General features: G+C 40.3%; 1 protein-coding gene across 2 annotated transcripts in view; it reads right to left on the minus strand.

Moving 5' to 3' along the window:
* Window positions 1-8,070: 8,070 nt before the first annotated feature.
* LOC124151765 (sodium-independent sulfate anion transporter-like) overlaps window positions 8,071-18,483 on the minus strand; it is a 56,669-nt gene continuing 46,256 nt past the window's right edge. For both annotated transcript variants that reach the window (XM_046524403.2, XM_046524404.2), the window contains exons 14-21: window positions 18,209-18,349; window positions 17,559-17,617; window positions 15,229-15,300; window positions 14,648-14,750; window positions 14,367-14,434; window positions 11,743-11,808; window positions 10,963-11,056; window positions 8,071-10,314 (exon numbers count right to left, since the gene is read on the minus strand). In XM_046524403.2, coding sequence (XP_046380359.2) covers window positions 10,247-10,314; window positions 10,963-11,056; window positions 11,743-11,808; window positions 14,367-14,434; window positions 14,648-14,750; window positions 15,229-15,300; window positions 17,559-17,617; window positions 18,209-18,349 — 671 coding nt within the window. In that variant the 3' untranslated portion in view covers window positions 8,071-10,246. The remainder of the gene's footprint in view (window positions 10,315-10,962; window positions 11,057-11,742; window positions 11,809-14,366; window positions 14,435-14,647; window positions 14,751-15,228; window positions 15,301-17,558; window positions 17,618-18,208; window positions 18,350-18,483) is intronic.

Consider the following 18,483-nt stretch of genomic DNA (forward strand, 5'->3'; position numbering starts at 1 on the left):
TTATTTCCATATTTAATGTATAAACTCAAAAAGTATTCAAATCTATTGAAAAAATAAGTTGTAACTGTAATTGAAATATGTTCCAAGGCTCATAAAAGGTTTCAAGCATTAATGCTTATTAAAAACCTATTCCACTTTGTTTTAAATGACTTCTCAATGCTATATTATGATATAAAAAATATTTATATACAAAAAACCAGAAGGGCAAATCTACAATTAAATTGAAAAAAAAACACTTTTGTTGGAATAGGGTGCTTGATATGTTGAATATGGTATTACTTTAATATGATTGTTGTAATCATATATGTGATTTTTGTAGTCTCATGAAGTATTGATTGATAAGTGAATATAACGATAAATTTTGTGTTTGTGTGTAGATATTTCGTTCCACGCATATATTAATTTTACACTAAAATGGCAATATTTGAACATGGCACCAAATAACAAGACTAGCAATGCACTCTGGTGATTTACTGGGTCTTGGATATGAGCTTACCTCTTTAACAGCAGGTATTGTTGAAATTTCTTTTCTGATTTTTCACACAATGAATTGTACTTAAATGAAAGTTCCACTGTGTGTATATATCCATTTATAATGTGTGTATATTGAGCTGTTATACATTCTAAATGTATATTATTTACAGAAAAAGTTTGTATATAAACAGATGTAGATATGCTGTATATTATATATAGAATTGAGTTAATATGATTATGAATTATCTGCCCTGAGAGATTATACGTAATTGGAGCTATACTACCATTGTTATGTATTGATAAACGAACGAAAGTGTTTTGCAGTGATGTGGAAAAAAAGATTACAAAGCAAGAATTCTTCTTTCTTTTTTTAAGTTTTTCTTGTAAGGCATGATAAAAATAATGACTTTTTTTTTTAGGAGATCGTATTCCCCCACCACTTGTTGAAAAATTCAATCATGTGCATTTTATCTATATCAGTATACTGGACTATACTCAGAGGTTAACTGACATCACAGTTTGCCATTTTGCAAGATGAAGCTCATGTTGGTCAATATTATATTGTACAGTTATGGACTATTTGTTACGATTTTCACTTGTTCTAAAATTGTCACATGACCAATGTGCTGATGGGAACACAACTAGCTTCGATATTTAGCAGGCAACCATTAATACAACCACAAAGGCCATTTTCTTTTTGGTTAATCTTTGTATTTTATGCACTTGCAATGTTTGAAATGAAATTTTGATATTCAACTTGACCATCAACTTAGTCTTTGTCATAGAGCTCAAACATAACCAAGTGTGTTGTACATGTGTGTTGTACATTATATTCATTCATGACATGGTTTGAAATTCTGGTTTGTGTGCCAATTTTTTTATGTACACTGCATTCCTGTCGACTAATAATAACACTTTCTCTTTTGTATACATATTGCGTGAACAGATGGTGTTATGTTTCCTTTTTGACCAAAGTCAAATTTGAGATTGGCACTTACACATAAAGTAACATTTTGAATGGAAAAATGTTTAATTTCAATTTATTTTTCTTATTACAGTGATTAATCAATCACTAGTAGTCAGTAAGATGTCAATCATATTTATTGAAATACAATGATAAAATTTGATTTTACAATACCAGTACTTTCACCTCAAATCTTGCCAAAAGAGTATAAGAACGCAATTTTAAGACAACATAACTCAAAAATTGATTTTATACCAAAAATTCAAAATATGGTCAGTGAGACATTGTTGTAAGTTGTGTGTGATTCAATCTTGCAACATCTAGCTCAGGAAAAAGTGTCAGTTTCCATCTCAGATCTCCTCAGTATTGTTCATATGTATGCCTGCATTGCTTGTCACCAGTACTCACTGCACCCCACTTCATGCCAGAGTTGTGTCCCTTTGCTACCAGATCAGGTTAAGGTTAGTTAAACTCCAGATTTTGCCCAATTATGATTCTTGATCTCTCCGCGGAATAACTCCTCAAGGATTCATCAAAGTGATAAATGTCTCTGACCTGTATCCCTTTGCTCTTTTCTCCTGAGCTGACTGCCGTGTTGTAACGGAAATACTTTTCAACGTGGTGTGCGGCCCGACTCACTCACTCACTCACTCACTCACTCACCAGACCACCGCTTCCTCACTCCATTTGAAGTCACACTTTACACACATGAATCTGGAGCCACTTCCTGGAAAACATATCATCAAGTAGTATGAATTTGTTTAGTTTTTCATTACAAGACGATGGGCCATCGTCGATGTTGTACTTAACACCTGCTTTAAGTGTATAGTTTCCTCCTGGTGTTTGTAATGGCTTTGCTAGAGGTGTTACACAGTGATCATGTGTCTTGTCAAGTCCCAGTGAAAAAAACCTATTGTCCTTGGGACTACTTTCTTTTATCTAATGACTTCTCATTTCTGAAGAATTTTTATCAAATTCTATTTTGAGACAAATACTATTTGCTAATGAACTTATTATTGATAATTGTTCCAACTGTTGCATATGAAATCATATTTAAGATATTTTTTCTGGAACAATGTTTAACTTTTTAACTACTCTTATTACCTTTTTGTCAAATGTTATCATCCCTTCTAAATTGATTGGTGTTTTGTTTGTGTCTATTGTCTACGTGTGAACAGCCCTACCACATGCAGATGTACATTTCCCTGCAACTGTTTTTGTCCAGTTGTGGATTATTCTGTTTATCATCATTTTTAATATTCAAAAGAACGAACATTGACAAGAGAGGTTGGTGTGATGAAGTTAAAGCAAGAAATATTTATATAAAACTAGATACACTGCATAATGATTGAGGTACGAGAGCTTTTAGACAGTTTGAAGAGTTGGGTTGTGATTGGAATCTAATAATGGTGCCAACAGGTATATAGTAATTTGAACTAGGAATTCTGACCGGTCTCATTTGTGTGAAGCTAAATAAGTAATAGAGATTGGTTATGTTTATCAATGTTCACATTGATTTTATTTATTAGATTTAAATATTGTCTTTCAAAGCCACTTCAGTATGTTAAATGTATTTTGCAATTTTTTGGGTATGAAATCTTACATATAAAAGATAAATAAAAACAGATTTGTATGTAGTCAATCCTTTCTGCTGACACAGCTGAATCTCACCATTTTGAAGGACAGGGACGGTCTCAAAAGGAAAAATATTTAAATCAATCTCAAACTGTGATATGCCATAATTAATTATCACAAAAGCATTTACTTTACTGAACTCAACCACAATTCAAGGGACCAGTCATTATTATAGGTAGATTTATAAAAGTCCCTAATTAAAGAATTTGATACAATCAGTTAATCATTAAATATCATTGTCCATAAAGGATGTCTACTGGTCTGTGTTGAACATTTTCTGACATAGGTATTTATAAAATGTTGATTATTTAAACTGTCCTGATGATCAATAGAGGGGGTTATTGTGCATTTATTGGCTGGGCACACTTGTTAAAGGGGGACAACTCTCAGCTTATTGGCAGTCCTGGCAAGTTTGATTCCTGTCCTTCAAGTAACTGTCCACCAGTTCAAATGTTATGATGTTTACCAAATTATCAGTTGCTAACCCTAGCTACACTGAACAAGGAAGGAAACGGGCACCGGCCATGGAACATCGTCTACATTTTTACCACACTTACTATATATGTGGGGCAGTTGGGTTGCTTAGTGGTTAAAGTGTTCGCTCGTCACGCCGAAGACCCGGGTTCGATTCCTGACACGGGTACAATGCATGAAGCCCATTTCTGGTGTCCCCCGCTGTGATATTGCTGGAATATTGCTCAAAGCGGCATAAAACCATACTCACTCACTCACTAACTATATAAGCATATTTGGCAATGCATTTATGTTATAGTTTAAAGAACATTGAAGCACTTCTTCTATTCAATTTCGCCATAAGCAGTATCCAATATGTCATACAAACTGGATTTAATTCAATTTTTATTTGATATACATGAAGTGGTATCTTTGATAATTTGATTTGAAGTCTATGATTCTTGACTGCATCGGTGGAATGGCAATAGATTAACTTACATTTTGTCGTTAGAACACACCTATACACAACAATCTGAGTTGTGCAGTAATCCCAAACTCACACCAACAGATATACTTAATGGTACAGGATTTAACACTCCACCCGAGTACAAAACCAGAACATGGCAAACACTGTGTTGTCAGATTGTAGTTAAGGCTCTGTCTAAACTACTTTTGATAAAAAAATTAAAACAGAAGAACTTGCTAAACCTAATTCAGTACATGAAAATGTCTTTTTTTATTTTCTTCAAACATTGTCATGGAAACCAACTGAAATTGTTTTCAAGTAAGATTTTAGATATCTTTAAAGTCTTAATGATTATGAATTACTCAGTATTTATGTCCTAGGGTTGTGAGAATGAATATAATAATACTAATTATATCATAACAAAATAACTTAGTATTGAGCAATATTTAAAATATGGTTCTCAACAGTATGGTCTGTGAAGGCGTTGACTGCTTTTGTTGTGGAATTACCAAGGGAGAGTACTCTTACTAAGGGAGGTAACCCATGGCAGAAGCAGTCTGGTATGGGAGAAAACACCACCAGTTGTAGATATTTCTATGTGTAAAAGAAAACCATGCAGATTGTTGCCTGTGATCAAAGTATTTTGTTACTGACAGTCAGTATACTGTATTTTTATAACTCACGAGAAGGGAGAGCGTTTATTAGATCATCATCATGTCAGGACAGAGTGCTGTGAACTTGCTTAATAAACCATTTCTGCTACACGACTGTGTTTGTTGTCAGATCAGAGGATGACATGCTCCATTTGATAAATTAAGTACACTACTGTGCAAAATTATCTTTTTCTGAATCATGACCATCGTCAGTACGCTTCTCCATCAGCTGCGAATACATATTGCCACTTTCTAGTGAAGTCAGTATTTCTCCCTCAACAAATCAAGCCTGGTCCTGGTTGACATGAGAGGGAAATCAGCAAGTGCACAGATAACACTATTTCTCTTTCGGGTAGCCTAGTGGTTAAAGCGTTCGCTCGTCACGCCAAAGACCCAGGTTCGATTCCTCACATGGATACAATGTGTGAACCCCATTCCTGGTGTTCCCCACCATGATATTTATAAAACCATACTCACTCACTCACTCAACATGAGGGAAGTTACTTCCTTCAGTCATACAAAACCTCATTAACCTTATTGCCACTACTACAGCTCACACAGCCACCGAGAGTTGAAGAGCGTTTTGTCAATATATGTCATACCATGGTTGACATAAGAGGTGACTAACGGGATCGCTGACATCGTATCCCATTGTGTAGATCGATGATGATGTCAATCACTGGATTGTCTGCTCCAAACTCGATTAGTTACAGACTGCCATCATATAGAGGGAATAGTGCTGAGTGGGGTGCTTAACAACAAACAAGCAAACATACCAAGGACTGGCCAGCTCGAAGTCAGTATCACTGTTTCTGAGTATTAATGTTAAACTAAGGCATGGTATCTCAGTGGGTCAGGCCACACTTTTTAAATTTTATGTTTCATGGATTTATTCCAGCTTTTGCACGCAAGGTCGATTGAAATAAAAAAATGAATATGTCAATCATTTACTTATTTGAAAGTCATTCTGCCATGGAGTTAAAACTGGCTTCTTGAATCACTGATAGTGATTTAGACATAGAATTTATATATTACATTTTATATTTTATAAGAGGGTCTATATTACTAGCGGGAGGCATAATAAAAATAAATATATCTTTATGTTTAATTTATTTCGGTTCCAGCTGCTTTTCAGTAGGGGCGGTGGGCCCATTAAACAAGAGATAAAATGTGTGGCCTTAACACTATAAAAGCAGCGTTACTCCGGACTAGTACATGCATTAGAGCAATAATCTTGAACATGGGACATTAAACCCCCCTCCCCTCATATAGTAGCCATATGTATTTATGGTTTATGGAGAACATAGAATCCAAACCAGTGAAGTACTCATGAGGACTATAGACAAGAGTGCTACAGATTAATGCAATGGTTGCAATTGTGGGGACTTTTCTTTGTGCATTACAGTACCTGGATCACAACTGACATTCCATCAAGTGGCAGGTGCCTGTGTTAAACAATAGTTATTACTATAGACAACCACAATATATCTGTAATTATGGAATAAATACTGATACAACTTGTCCTATCTTCCACCATTTGAAGAATTAATTAAATGTTGTAACATGCTGGCTGCAGGAAACAAAAACTATTTTCCTCTTGAATTTTTTATTGATGTTGTACATATTTGAAATAACTGCCATAACAAATGTGATAGAAAAATAAAAAATATTAGTATATCAACCCACATGTAAGAAAACTGATAAAATATATTCCCTGCTTGTGTTTGTTACCCTTTATAGATAGCTGGAGGTCAGAAACCAAAGCTGAAACTAATGCTTGTTATGCGCAGTTAAAATAAAAACATGATCAGAAGTAACACATGAACATGATAAAGTGAGTCAATAAATATTTCCCTAAAGAACCTTTTGACACCCCTCTCTCTGGTCCACAGACTGGATCTTCTTGAGTCACTTGACCTGCTCCAGTAATGCATAATACTGGGTAACTGTGACCTGCTCCAGTACTGCATCATACTGGGTAACGGGGATGTGTCCCACAGACTGAGTCACTTGACCTGCTCCAGCAGCCATGAGGATATCCTGTCCCACAGACTGAGTCACTTGACCTGCTGCAGCAGCCATGAGGATATCCTGTCCCACAGACTGAGTCACTTGACCTGCTGCAGCAGCCATGGGGATATCCTGTTCTACAGTAACCATCATGATGCGGTGAGGGTTCATGAACACCATCACATTTTTCTTCCTGATGTTCACATAAACTACACAAAAAAGTAAAAGATCATCCAATTCTTTCATATTACTATGGTTAGTCTGTCACAGATTTGCCAGATTTGTAGATGGCACAATGCATGACCTTAACAAATCTGACATATGCGGAGGTCATCAGAAGTATCTTAAATCATTGTCTACCGCTAGTGCAAAGATCATGTATAAGAAAAGTCTTGGCAAGATGCCATTCCATGAAGGAAGCAATACAATCAGTTGTGATAAGCACCTGAGTGATACTTGTTAAGACTGCTATTTCTGATTCCATATATCATAATAACAGAAGGTTGCACTCATTGGTATAAATAAAATATACATATATATTCCTACCTGGACATAACAAATTCACTTGAATCTTTAAAATCAAATTGGTTATCCATATATCTTCCCACTGTTTTCACAGAGTTACCAACCTCGATTATGCAGGCTATTATATCTCCACTCTATGTGGATAAATACCCTGGATTCAATCACCACCATGGCTTTATGCTTGGTCGATCTGGTTCGACTAACATGTTGCTGAAAATAGCCATCCAATCTAATTACCTTGTTCAAGAGGTGATATCACCAGCACTCGACTCATCTTGTGGCATATCATCTCTAGTATAACACTGAACGGCTGTTAAACTAATGACTTCCTGCCCTTCTGATTTGAATAATTGTCTCAAGGACTTGCTCACACGAGGTTGCAGTTCATTTTAATTATGCCAAACTCACGTTCTAAAGAGACATTTTGACTAGTAGCAATCTCACTAAAATCACATCATAGTTCTCGGTATCACTTAACAAAGATCTGAGGACATCCCATTACGGGTCACGTCAGGCCGAACTTTCATCCAACTAATCAAAGCATCGCTTACCAGATCATCACAAAAGTGACAGTCGAAATGTCTAATCATGCAACATCAAAAACGTTAACACGCTGTATTCCGGACAGTTACGGCCCGTACGACTGATTCTGTCAAAATTATCGTCTATCTCCTGATTCTTTGGGATAAACATTTGAATGGAAGAATCGTTGCACAGTACGTGGGAAGCACTGCCATACAATCTCAACCATATATTAGACATTCCAGAATGTTCATTTGTTCAGTTTCCAAAATTTTAATCGAGAACTGTGTCAACATATTTACAAGTGAAGTCTGAAATGGAAGTCACCAGGTTGAAATGAGTGCCGTAAAGCTCGAGAAGCTGCTTTCTAATTGGCTGATGTCGACTTCTTGTTAGTCGTTTCAGTGGTCGGTCACTGTTCAGGAAAGGTCGTTCTGACGTTACCCGTAATGGGATGTCCTCAGAACTTAGATCTCATTTTAATGAGATTGGACTGGTTGTTGGTTGTCAAGCGAATTACAGAGTAATTATGTGCAAAGTTAGTTACCAGAGAGATGGAGCTGGTGATGTCACTTCTGAATTGAAGATATAGTCGTGAATGGCAGCAGGGTATTCATCATAACAGAAAGGAGATACTCTGAACTGGGATATCAAGTATGCAAAGTCACTTGACCAGCAGGTGCTGACATTAATCATAAACCCTGACATCTGCTGGCAATTTTGAGAATTGTTACATCGTAATTCAGTTTGACTTCCAACATTGTTATGTCCAAGGTTGACATCTTGTACACATGGAATATAAGGGAAGACTTTTTGTAATGGCTTATGGATTCAACCAACCCTTAAATATTGAAAAGTGTAAAAACAAATTATTACCGGTACTTTGTATTCTGCTGAATGCCAATTTGCACATGTTCAACACTAAAAATATTGTGCCTATAACAAGTCATATGCACTAGCACTGCTAACACTGCTCACATAGCACATAGCAACTGCTCCATCTGAATAAAAAAAAATATTCTTAAGTGGCTTTTATATAAAGAATTCCACACCTTGCAACTAGGATTATTCATTATTCATTAGGCAGTAAAAAGTCCATAAACAATCAAATAAAGTCTTACCTAAACACATTAACTCAGATGTGATTGTCATTTTGATAAGGGACTTGTCGGAAAGACGTAATACTGACACTAACCTCTTGTGATCACACAAAACACCCGCGTCGGTTTGGTCATTAAAATAATATGTGTATTTCCAATGAGCAATGATGAGTAAACAAGCACAGGCATGTTTTACTAGGGACTTCGACTAATCACAAAGCATATATTGAGACAGTGCTGTGGAAACAATCATTGTTTTAAAGCCCATATAACTGATCATAATAGTATCAAATACTACAAGACTGTATACAAAACTTATTGCCAATTGAAATAAAACAATAAGCACTGTTACAAAAAGTCATACATGATGTATCTAAATTTGAAAATGATCACAATCAGTTTCTCACACAAGTGTTGACAAGACTTGCTCAGCCATCACAGAGAGGAATATTGGCACAGCACTCCAGGAATCTGCCAAAGGGGCTAGGTGTCTACTAAATAACTGCCCATATAGTCTGTATGCCCCCAGCAGAAATCCAGCAAGCAACCGCATGATTTTGACACGCCTCTATACTCTGTAGGAAACAGCAAGCATCTACGGCATCAGCCCCATTGCTCACTGTAATGCTATTGTCTGCTGTTCTCAGGAGAAGCTGCTGCCTGTTTCAGTGTCACGGAAGGCTGTGATTTCTTTAAAAATCTGTCACACGTCACAGGAAACCACAACCCCACAATTGTACCTGCCATTTATACATAGATGAAGGACGTACAATGATAGAGACGTTATAAAACTGTTGACAGCTCTTTTTGGTCATTGCATAACTGAGTTCTTTATAAATTTATAACAGTTATTCATTCACATATTGTAGTAACATCAAGCCAGAAGATATGTATTCTATCCACTGTTAACAGGTACCAACATCTATCTGTCTGCAGTGTCAAAACAAGAACCAATACATCCCATAAGGAACCAGCATGCAATACCTTCTTCCCGAGCAAGCATGCACACACAATGTTGTCTCGGCAAGTACCTGCCTGCAATGTTCTTCGATGGCAAGAACATGCCTGCAATATGATGTGTTCTCCAGCAAGCACCGACCTAGAATGTTCTGTTTCAGCAAGCACCTGCCTGCATTGATCAGCCTCTGCAAGCACCTGAACCCAATGTTCTGCCCCAGCATGCACCTCCACCCAATGTTCTTTCTAGCAAGCACATGCACCCAATGTTCTGAACCAGCAAGCACCTGCACACAATGTTCTGTCCCGCAAGCACCTGCCTCCATTGATCAGCCCCTGCAAGCACCTGCACACAGTGTTCTGTCCAGCAAGCACCTGCCTCCATTGATCAGCCCAAGCAAGCACCTGCCTGCACTGATCAGCCCCTGCAAGCACCTGCACACAATGTTCTGTCCCAACAAGCACCTGCCCACATTGTTCAGAACCCTCACTTAGTTCCCTTGCTGATGAGTGGTTGGTTCTCATCATCATCATCAACATCCAACGAACGGTCCTCTGCAGAACACACAAAAACAAGGATAGAATTAAGAACGCAAACAACAACAGCCATTGATGAACAAATTCATAGTTAACATTCTGGAGCTATTTCTCTGTTTACATGTAGATCCGATCATGCAATACATTCAGAAGTTGTATATCTGTTGGTCTCACATAAATGCCGAGGTGATACATCCATAACAACTACCCGTATGTAGGATTACTAAACATTGGAACATTTACCAAATAGAACATATATACTAAACAAACAAAAAGTTAGGGATGATGAATATTTCTTTGAGTGGATACTGAGTTTCTTTAAATGTGTACAGTACATAAAAATATTTTATGACTTGTATTTTCAGTATATATCATCCCACACTTCAAAAGAAAACCTGTGGTGTATTGTAAAAATATTTGAAAAAGACCTTTTTCGCACATATTTTAAACAACAGACAGCTTGTCAGTAGTCTTGTCAAACCATGGAAACATTGTTTTCTTATGTTCAATTTGTTTGTTCTGACTGACCACTCCGTCTGAAGCTGAATGACTAAGAACATGAAAACACAAAGTAATAAGAAGGGCTTCATAGCGTGAGATCAGTTCTCTTGATCCATTGTCTCACGTTCCTCCACACAGAGAGGAAAGAGGTGGGGGAGATCCTACCCTGAACATGGAGCTCCTCACAAGCCTCTTCCACAGTGCTGGAGATCACAAGTCCAGGGAGCTCTGCCTTCTGAAGACTGTACATCACTGGAGGCTGCAGGCACACCAAACACAGGGTTAGGGTCAAGGACAGTCATTAAGCATGTGAAGTACATCTGTGTATTCCATGAAATCTTATATTTGCAGGTACACTTTTGGTGACGAGAGACTTTAATCATTGCTTAATCTTCATTATTACAAGCCATGAGATAGCTAGCAGGCAGCTAAATTAAATTGTTTTGCAGAGTTATGTCCCTTATAAGTTCCAGGATCTGATAGTTCTGGGCTGATCCCCAGATCTGCCTGATTATGATGCATTGATTGTTAGCATCAAGTCTTTTAGGTTTCACTGCAGTGTGTTAATGTATGTTACCGTATCACTTCATGCTTTCATTAAATAGACATGCCATAATTAGACTCAATTACTCCAGGGGCGGTGGGGTAGCCTAGTGGTTAAAGCGTTCGCTCGTCACGCTGAAGACCCGGGTTCGATTTCCCACAATGGTACAATGTGTGAAGCCCATTTCTTGTGTCTCCCGCTGTGATATTGCTGGAATATTGCTAAAAGTGGCGGAAAACCTGATTCACTTACTCATTCACTCAAATACTCCAGCCCCTTCTAGTGGCCAAAAGAGCTGGATTCAAACCACAAATCACGGACAGATGCTATGACTGCACAACCAAAGAGTTTAAGCCCTGTCACCAACCCTATTAAGGGGTGAACATGACACGTATACTCACTGACACATGTACCAGGATGACCCCAAGTCCCCTCCTCTTCATCTCTGCCAACAGCTGCATCAGACCCTGCACAGATTATCCCCAAGTGTCTGATAAAACAGTTCAACCAACAACTCAAACCAATCAACTGTTCACAAACTTTCACCCATCCCGTTCACCAGTGTTACAATAACTCACTATCAGCATCCGAAATTGTCTCACCAGGACTCACATATTCACCCACATGTAATCGTACATGTCACCATGTACCACATCAATATGCACTCACATATCTAAGCTCTATTGTCACTGCTATGTCACAGTCACAGTACTACTCAAGAGACGTCTGTCACACAGTTCTATTGGAGAGACTTCTGTGTCACACAGTTCTATTGGAGAGACTTCTGTGTCACACAGTTCTATTGGACAGACTTCTGTGTCACACAGCTCTATTGGACAGACTTCTGTGTCACACACCTCTATTGGAGAGACTTCTGTGTCACACAGCTCTATTGGAGAGACTTCTGTGTCAAACAGCTCTATTGGACAGACTTCTGTGTCACACAGTTCTATTGGAGAGATCTCTGTGTCACACAGCTCTAATGGAGAGACGTCTGTGTCACACAGCTCTATTGGACAGACCTCTGTGTCACACAGCTCTATTGGAGAGACTTCTGTGTCACACACCTCTATTGGAGAGACTTCTGTGTCACACAGCTCTATTGGACAGACTTCTGTGTCACACACCTCTATTGGAGAGACTTCCGTGTCACACAGCTCTATTGGAGAGACTTCTGTGTCACACAGCTCTATTGGAGAGACTTCTGTGTCACACACCTCTATTGGAGAGACTTCTGTGTCACACAGCTCTATTGGTGAGACTTCTGTGTCACACAGCTCTATTGGAGAGACTTCTGTGTCACACACCTCTATTGGAGAGACTTCTGTGTCACACACCTCTATTGGAGAGACTTCTGTGTCACACACCTCTATTGGAGAGACTTCTGTGTCACACAGCTCTATTGGTGAGACTTCTGTGTCACACACCTCTATTGGAGAGACTTCTGTGTCACACACCTCTATTGGAGAGACTTCTGTGTCACACACCTCTATTGGAGAGACTTCTGTGTCACACACCTCTATTGGAGAGACTTCTGTGTCACACACCTCTATTGGAGAGACTTCTGTGTCACACTGCTCTATTGGAGAGACTTCTGTGTCACACACCTCTATTGGAGAGACTTCTGTGTCACACACCTCTATTGGAGAGACTTCTGTGTCACACAGCTCTATTGGACAGACTTCTGTGTCACACAGTTCTATTGGAGAGATCTCTGTGTCACACAGCTCTAATGGAGAGACGTCTGTGTCACACAGCTCTATTGGACAGACCTCTGTGTCACACAGCTCTATTGGAGAGACTTCTGTGTCACACACCTCTATTGGACAGACTTCTGTGTCACACACCTCTATTGGAGAGACTTCTGTGTCACACAGCTCTATTGGAGAGACTTCTGTGTCAAACAGCTCTATTGGACAGACTTCTGTGTCACACAGTTCTATTGGAGAGATCTCTGTGTCACACAGCTCTAATGGAGAAACGTCTGTGTCACACAGCTCTATTGGACAGACCTCTGTGTCACACAGCTCTATTGGAGAGACTTCTGTGTCACACAGTTCTATTGGAGAGACTTCTGTGTCACACAGCTCTATTGGACAGACTTCTGTGTCACACACCTCTATTGGAGAGACTTCTGTGTCACACAGCTCTATTGGAGAGACTTCTGTGTCAAACAGCTCTATTGGACAGACTTCTGTGTCACACAGTTCTATTGGAGAGATCTCCGTGTCACACAGCTCTAATGGAGAGATGTCTGTGTCACACAGCTCTATTGGACAGACCTCTGTGTCACACAGCTCTATTGGACAGACTTCTGTGTCACACAGCTCTATTTGAGAGACCGGTGTCACACAGCTCTATTGGAGAGAACTCTGTGTCACACAGCTCTATTGGACAGACGTCTGTGTCACACAGTTCTATTGGTGCGACTTCTGTGTCACACAGTTCTATTGGAGAGACTTCTGTGTCACACAGCTCTATTGGAAAGACGTCTGTGTCACACAGCTCTATTGGAGAGACCTCTGTGTCACACTGCTCTATTGGAGAGACCTCTGTGTCACACAGCTCTATTGGAGAGACCTCTGTGTCACACAGCTCTATTTGAGAGACCTGTGTCACACAGCTCTATTGGAGAGACATCTGTGTCACACAGCTCTATTGGACAGACTTCTGTGTCACACAGCTCTATTTGAGAGACCGGTGTCACACAGCTCTATTGGAGAGAACTCTGTGTCACACAGCTCTATTGGACAGACGTCTGTGTCACACAGTTCTATTGGTGCGACTTCTGTGTCACACAGTTCTATTGGAGAGACCTCTGTGTCACACAGCTCTATTGGAAAGACGTCTGTGTCACACAGCTCTATTGGAGAGACCTCTGTGTCACACTGCTCTATTGGAGAGACCTCTGTGTCACACAGCTCTATTGGAGAGACCTCTGTGTCACACAGCTCCATTGGAGAGACTTCTGTGTCACAAAGCTCTAATGGTGAGTCTATTCTCAGACACAGCACTTTTGACTTACCATGACAGTACTGTAGTCAATCCCACTGATATGCTGGAAATCTAGAATTACAGATCTCTGACGGCCACCTGAAATTGTTCAAAAGAATCAGCCTTTATCATGTGCAGCTGACAAATAGTCTGGGAGTAACATTAGAATTAGTTCAGATTTAGTGTGAGTGACATCATCAGACAGATGTTTACTCGGTGGGGGGTGGGGGTACATATGACGGTTATATATTTCCTCCCAACAAATGAAAACATTTTGTGAGTCCTGTAACTTGTTGGAAAGTGACTACTGACCACTGATTGCCTTCTCCAGGACTGTCTCATGGAAGTACTCCGCAGCCGGGAACAGCAGCCCCTGGTCGGGTCGGACGACCAGGATCCCGGGACGTGAGAGGGACTGGCAACATAAACATGGTAACACAACATGACTCTGTTAACACTCAGACCATGACCAGGCAACAGATCAAGTGGCTGAAGTTACTCCATCCTAAAGCACCATACGAACACACAACCCTCAAATATCTCCCTACTAACTCATAACGTCATGTACTCAACTCCAACAAAATACACATATGCCCACACCACACCCACACCCACCAAAACCAACACTTACACTTATCCCCACCAGACCACCAAACAAAGCCCAGGCAGAACTCTCCTCACACACACACACACAAAACACACACACAGACACACGCATACACAGACGCACACACACACACACACACGATGCACTGATGCACACATCCCCTCCCCCTAACCACCATCACTGGCACAACCCCACCACCCCATACATCACCCTCCCTGCAACCCACACATTCCCCCTTCTTCCCCCCCCCCCCCCCCCCCTCTCCCCTGACACCCATCCACTGTACCTTGAGGGTGGGTCTGGCCGTTGGATACAGGAGCATCAAGACGGAGATGCCGATGCCAACCAGAATGCCATACTGGAAATAACAGTGACAGGCCATTGAACGTCCATATAAATCTCACACTACGACTAGTAACAAAACACAAAGTATGGCACTAGATATATTTCCCATACTGATCCAGTCCCAGATGTTCAGACCTCCTGGAAGTGCAAAGGACAATAGTACACTAGAAGTGTATGACAAAATATGACTCCCTTGTAGTCTTTTCCATTTTAAAACCTGGGGGAAGAGGGTGAAAAAAGTAAGGTCTGAGGGCGGAGCCGGAGGTCTCGTTCCTGAAGTTGTCTTCTTTCATTAGAGATTATTATACGAAACCTCCAAAGACACCAAAGTAGGTTCCTGAGCAGGCAAAAGAGTTGTGTTTGTTCGCGGAATATTTTGTAATACATACATGCTACTACACAGAGCTGTAATGATACACTTTGTTGCGATATGCTTCCCATCTTGATAGTCACATTACGATACATGATACCGTACATACAAAATCTATACTTGACGTGTTAAGGAGACATTTCTATCACTAACGGAAAAGAACAGTAGCCCATCTAAGACATATGTAATAGATCTAAGTCAATTATTGGACTAATGCTGGTTTTATAGTTCTAGCCGTCTGAGATACCATGCCACAGCTTAACATTTAACATATACACAAAGAAAAAGGTTAAGCACACCCTAATATATTTCATTATTGTTTGGTCCCAATATTTGGAACAGTCATGAAAGATATAATTACGGCAAGAATTATGTTATCTCGAGATGATGTAATCAGTCATGCGTGACGAAAGCTCACGTGCCATGCATGGTATGCCCGTGCAGCATGCTACCCTCAAGTATCTCCAAAAGCAGTATATCCAAACGTTAAAATTGCTTTCTTAAGCTCGGTTTTAAACAGTTATTCCATGACATTATGTGACCATTGCACGAAGGCGATTATCAAACGCCACAAAATGGCAAATAATCAGAATGAATGACGCAGGAATGTCTTGTTATGCCATTGGTCGGAATTTCGGGTATCATCATACTGACGTAAGCTGTTTAGTCAAGGAACATGCTCAGACCAGTAATGTACAGGACCGTCCCAGATCCAGAAGACCTCCTGTGACGACACATCGCAAAGACAGGAACCTTTTTCGTCTCATACGCCGAGAACCCTTTTTAACAAGTACTTGTCTTAAACAGCTGTGGTTGCCAAATAATTGTTTCAGCACCAGAACCATCAGGAACCGGCTGACAGCAGCAGGACTGAGGGCTTGACGAGTCATTAAGCGTCCCTTGTTGAGAGATCACCACAAAGCTGCTCGTTTAGTATGATGTATTGCAAGACAGAACTGGAAACTGAGAACTTGGAGACGGGTCCAATGGTCAGACGAAAGTCACTTTCTGCTCCACGTCACTGATGGAAGAATGAGAGTTTGGCGGCACCAGAACACGTCCTTCACCCCAAGGAACATTAAACCGACTGTTGCATACAACGGGGGCTCGGTAATCGTTTGGGGGTGTATCTGTCATGATTGCAGGTTGAATTTGGTCACCAAAAGGGGCAACTTAACAGGGGCTCAGTACATCCAGGATGTTTTGAGGCCAGTCGTCGCTCCTCATTATGACAACCACCCTCTCGCTACTCGACCTCAGTACATGGATGACAATGCCAGGCCTCATCGTTAACGACCAATGCAATAACGACTTTAACCTGGCCAGCATTGAGCCCAGATATGAACCCCCTTGAACATGTTTGGGATATTCTGGGGCGGCGCATACAGGCACGAGATCCTCCTGTACAAGGGCCAATTGGAAGCAGCATTGCATCAGGAGTGGTTGTTGTTGACCCATCAACAGATCCAACGTCTTACCTGAGGCATGAGATGTAGGGTGGAATGCGTCATCCGGGCATGTGGCAGTTATACCCGCTACTGATCTGTTTCATGTGTCATGTCAAGTAGAGACTTTAAGGAACATTTTCACATGAAACATCAAACGTAACTCGTTTACTTAATCCTGCAGCTCCATACCCTTTTTAGGCATTGTCTAAGGTAAAAAACAGTACCTTTGTTACCATGATGTTTTTGTCAGTAAATTTCACCAATATCTTCTTTATTTGTTGTCAAATGTTTGTTCTATCCGATGACATCGGTATCGCCCAGCTCCTGTGGTCAGTCAGTCCCATGCCATGATTTTTGCCATTTGTCATTGTTAAGAAATAGGGGTGTGCTTAACCTTTTCTTTGTGTATACTAAGATATTTTATACCAACTCCAGGCAAACTATAAAACTCACCTCAATCCCTATAGCCAAAGATGCAACAAAAGTGATGGTGTAAGGCACAAGATCCAACTCTGGGAATATAACAGAAGAATATGATCTATTAAACTTAAACAATATACACAGCATCATAAAACAAGTCTGCATGTCAGGCATTGTGACAAGTGGGTGTAGATGTGAGTCATGGTGACAAATGGGTGTTGATGTGAGTAATTATGACAAGTGGGTGTAGATGTGAGTCATGATGAGAAGTGGGTGTGGATGTGAGTCATGGTGACAAGTGGGTGTAGATGTGAGTCATGGTGACAAGTGGGTGTAGATGTGAGTCACAATGAGAAGTAGGTGTAGATGTGAGTCATGGTGACAAGTGGGTGTGGATGTGAGTCATGGTGACAAGTGGGTGTAGATGTGAGTCATGGTGACAAATGAGTGTAGATGTGAGTCATAGCAAGTGGGTGTACAAGTGAGTCATGGTGACAAGTGGGTGTAGATGTGAGTCATGTGACAAATGAGTGTAGATGTGAGTCATAGCAAGTGGGTGTACATGTGAGTCATGGTGACAAGTGAGTATAGATGTGAGTCATGGTGATAAGTGAGTGTAGATGTGAGTCATCGCAAGTGGGTGTGCATGTGGGTCATGGTAAGTGAGTGTAAATGTAACTCACTGTTGGCTCTCCAGAGAATGAGGACTATCTTGTAGTCCACCATCTGCAGCACGGCCGAGATGATGACAGCAGCGAGAGCTGCGTTGGGGATGTAGTAAAACAGGGGGGTCAGGAGGTCCAGCGCCAACAGGATGAGGGCACCTGCAAGGACCACACCCACATGGATCAGCAATGAGTTATGTTCAAAGCCATTTGTTAAGAATGTCAGTTTTTTAAATGTGTTTAGAAATTGAACTCCCAACAAGAAACTCTCAGAAACTTGTGTTTTCATGGCA

Source organism: Haliotis rufescens, unplaced genomic scaffold, assembly GCF_023055435.1.
Source record: "Haliotis rufescens isolate VD_foot unplaced genomic scaffold, xgHalRufe1.0.p SCAF_11, whole genome shotgun sequence".
NCBI lineage: Eukaryota > Metazoa > Mollusca > Gastropoda > Lepetellida > Haliotidae > Haliotis > Haliotis rufescens.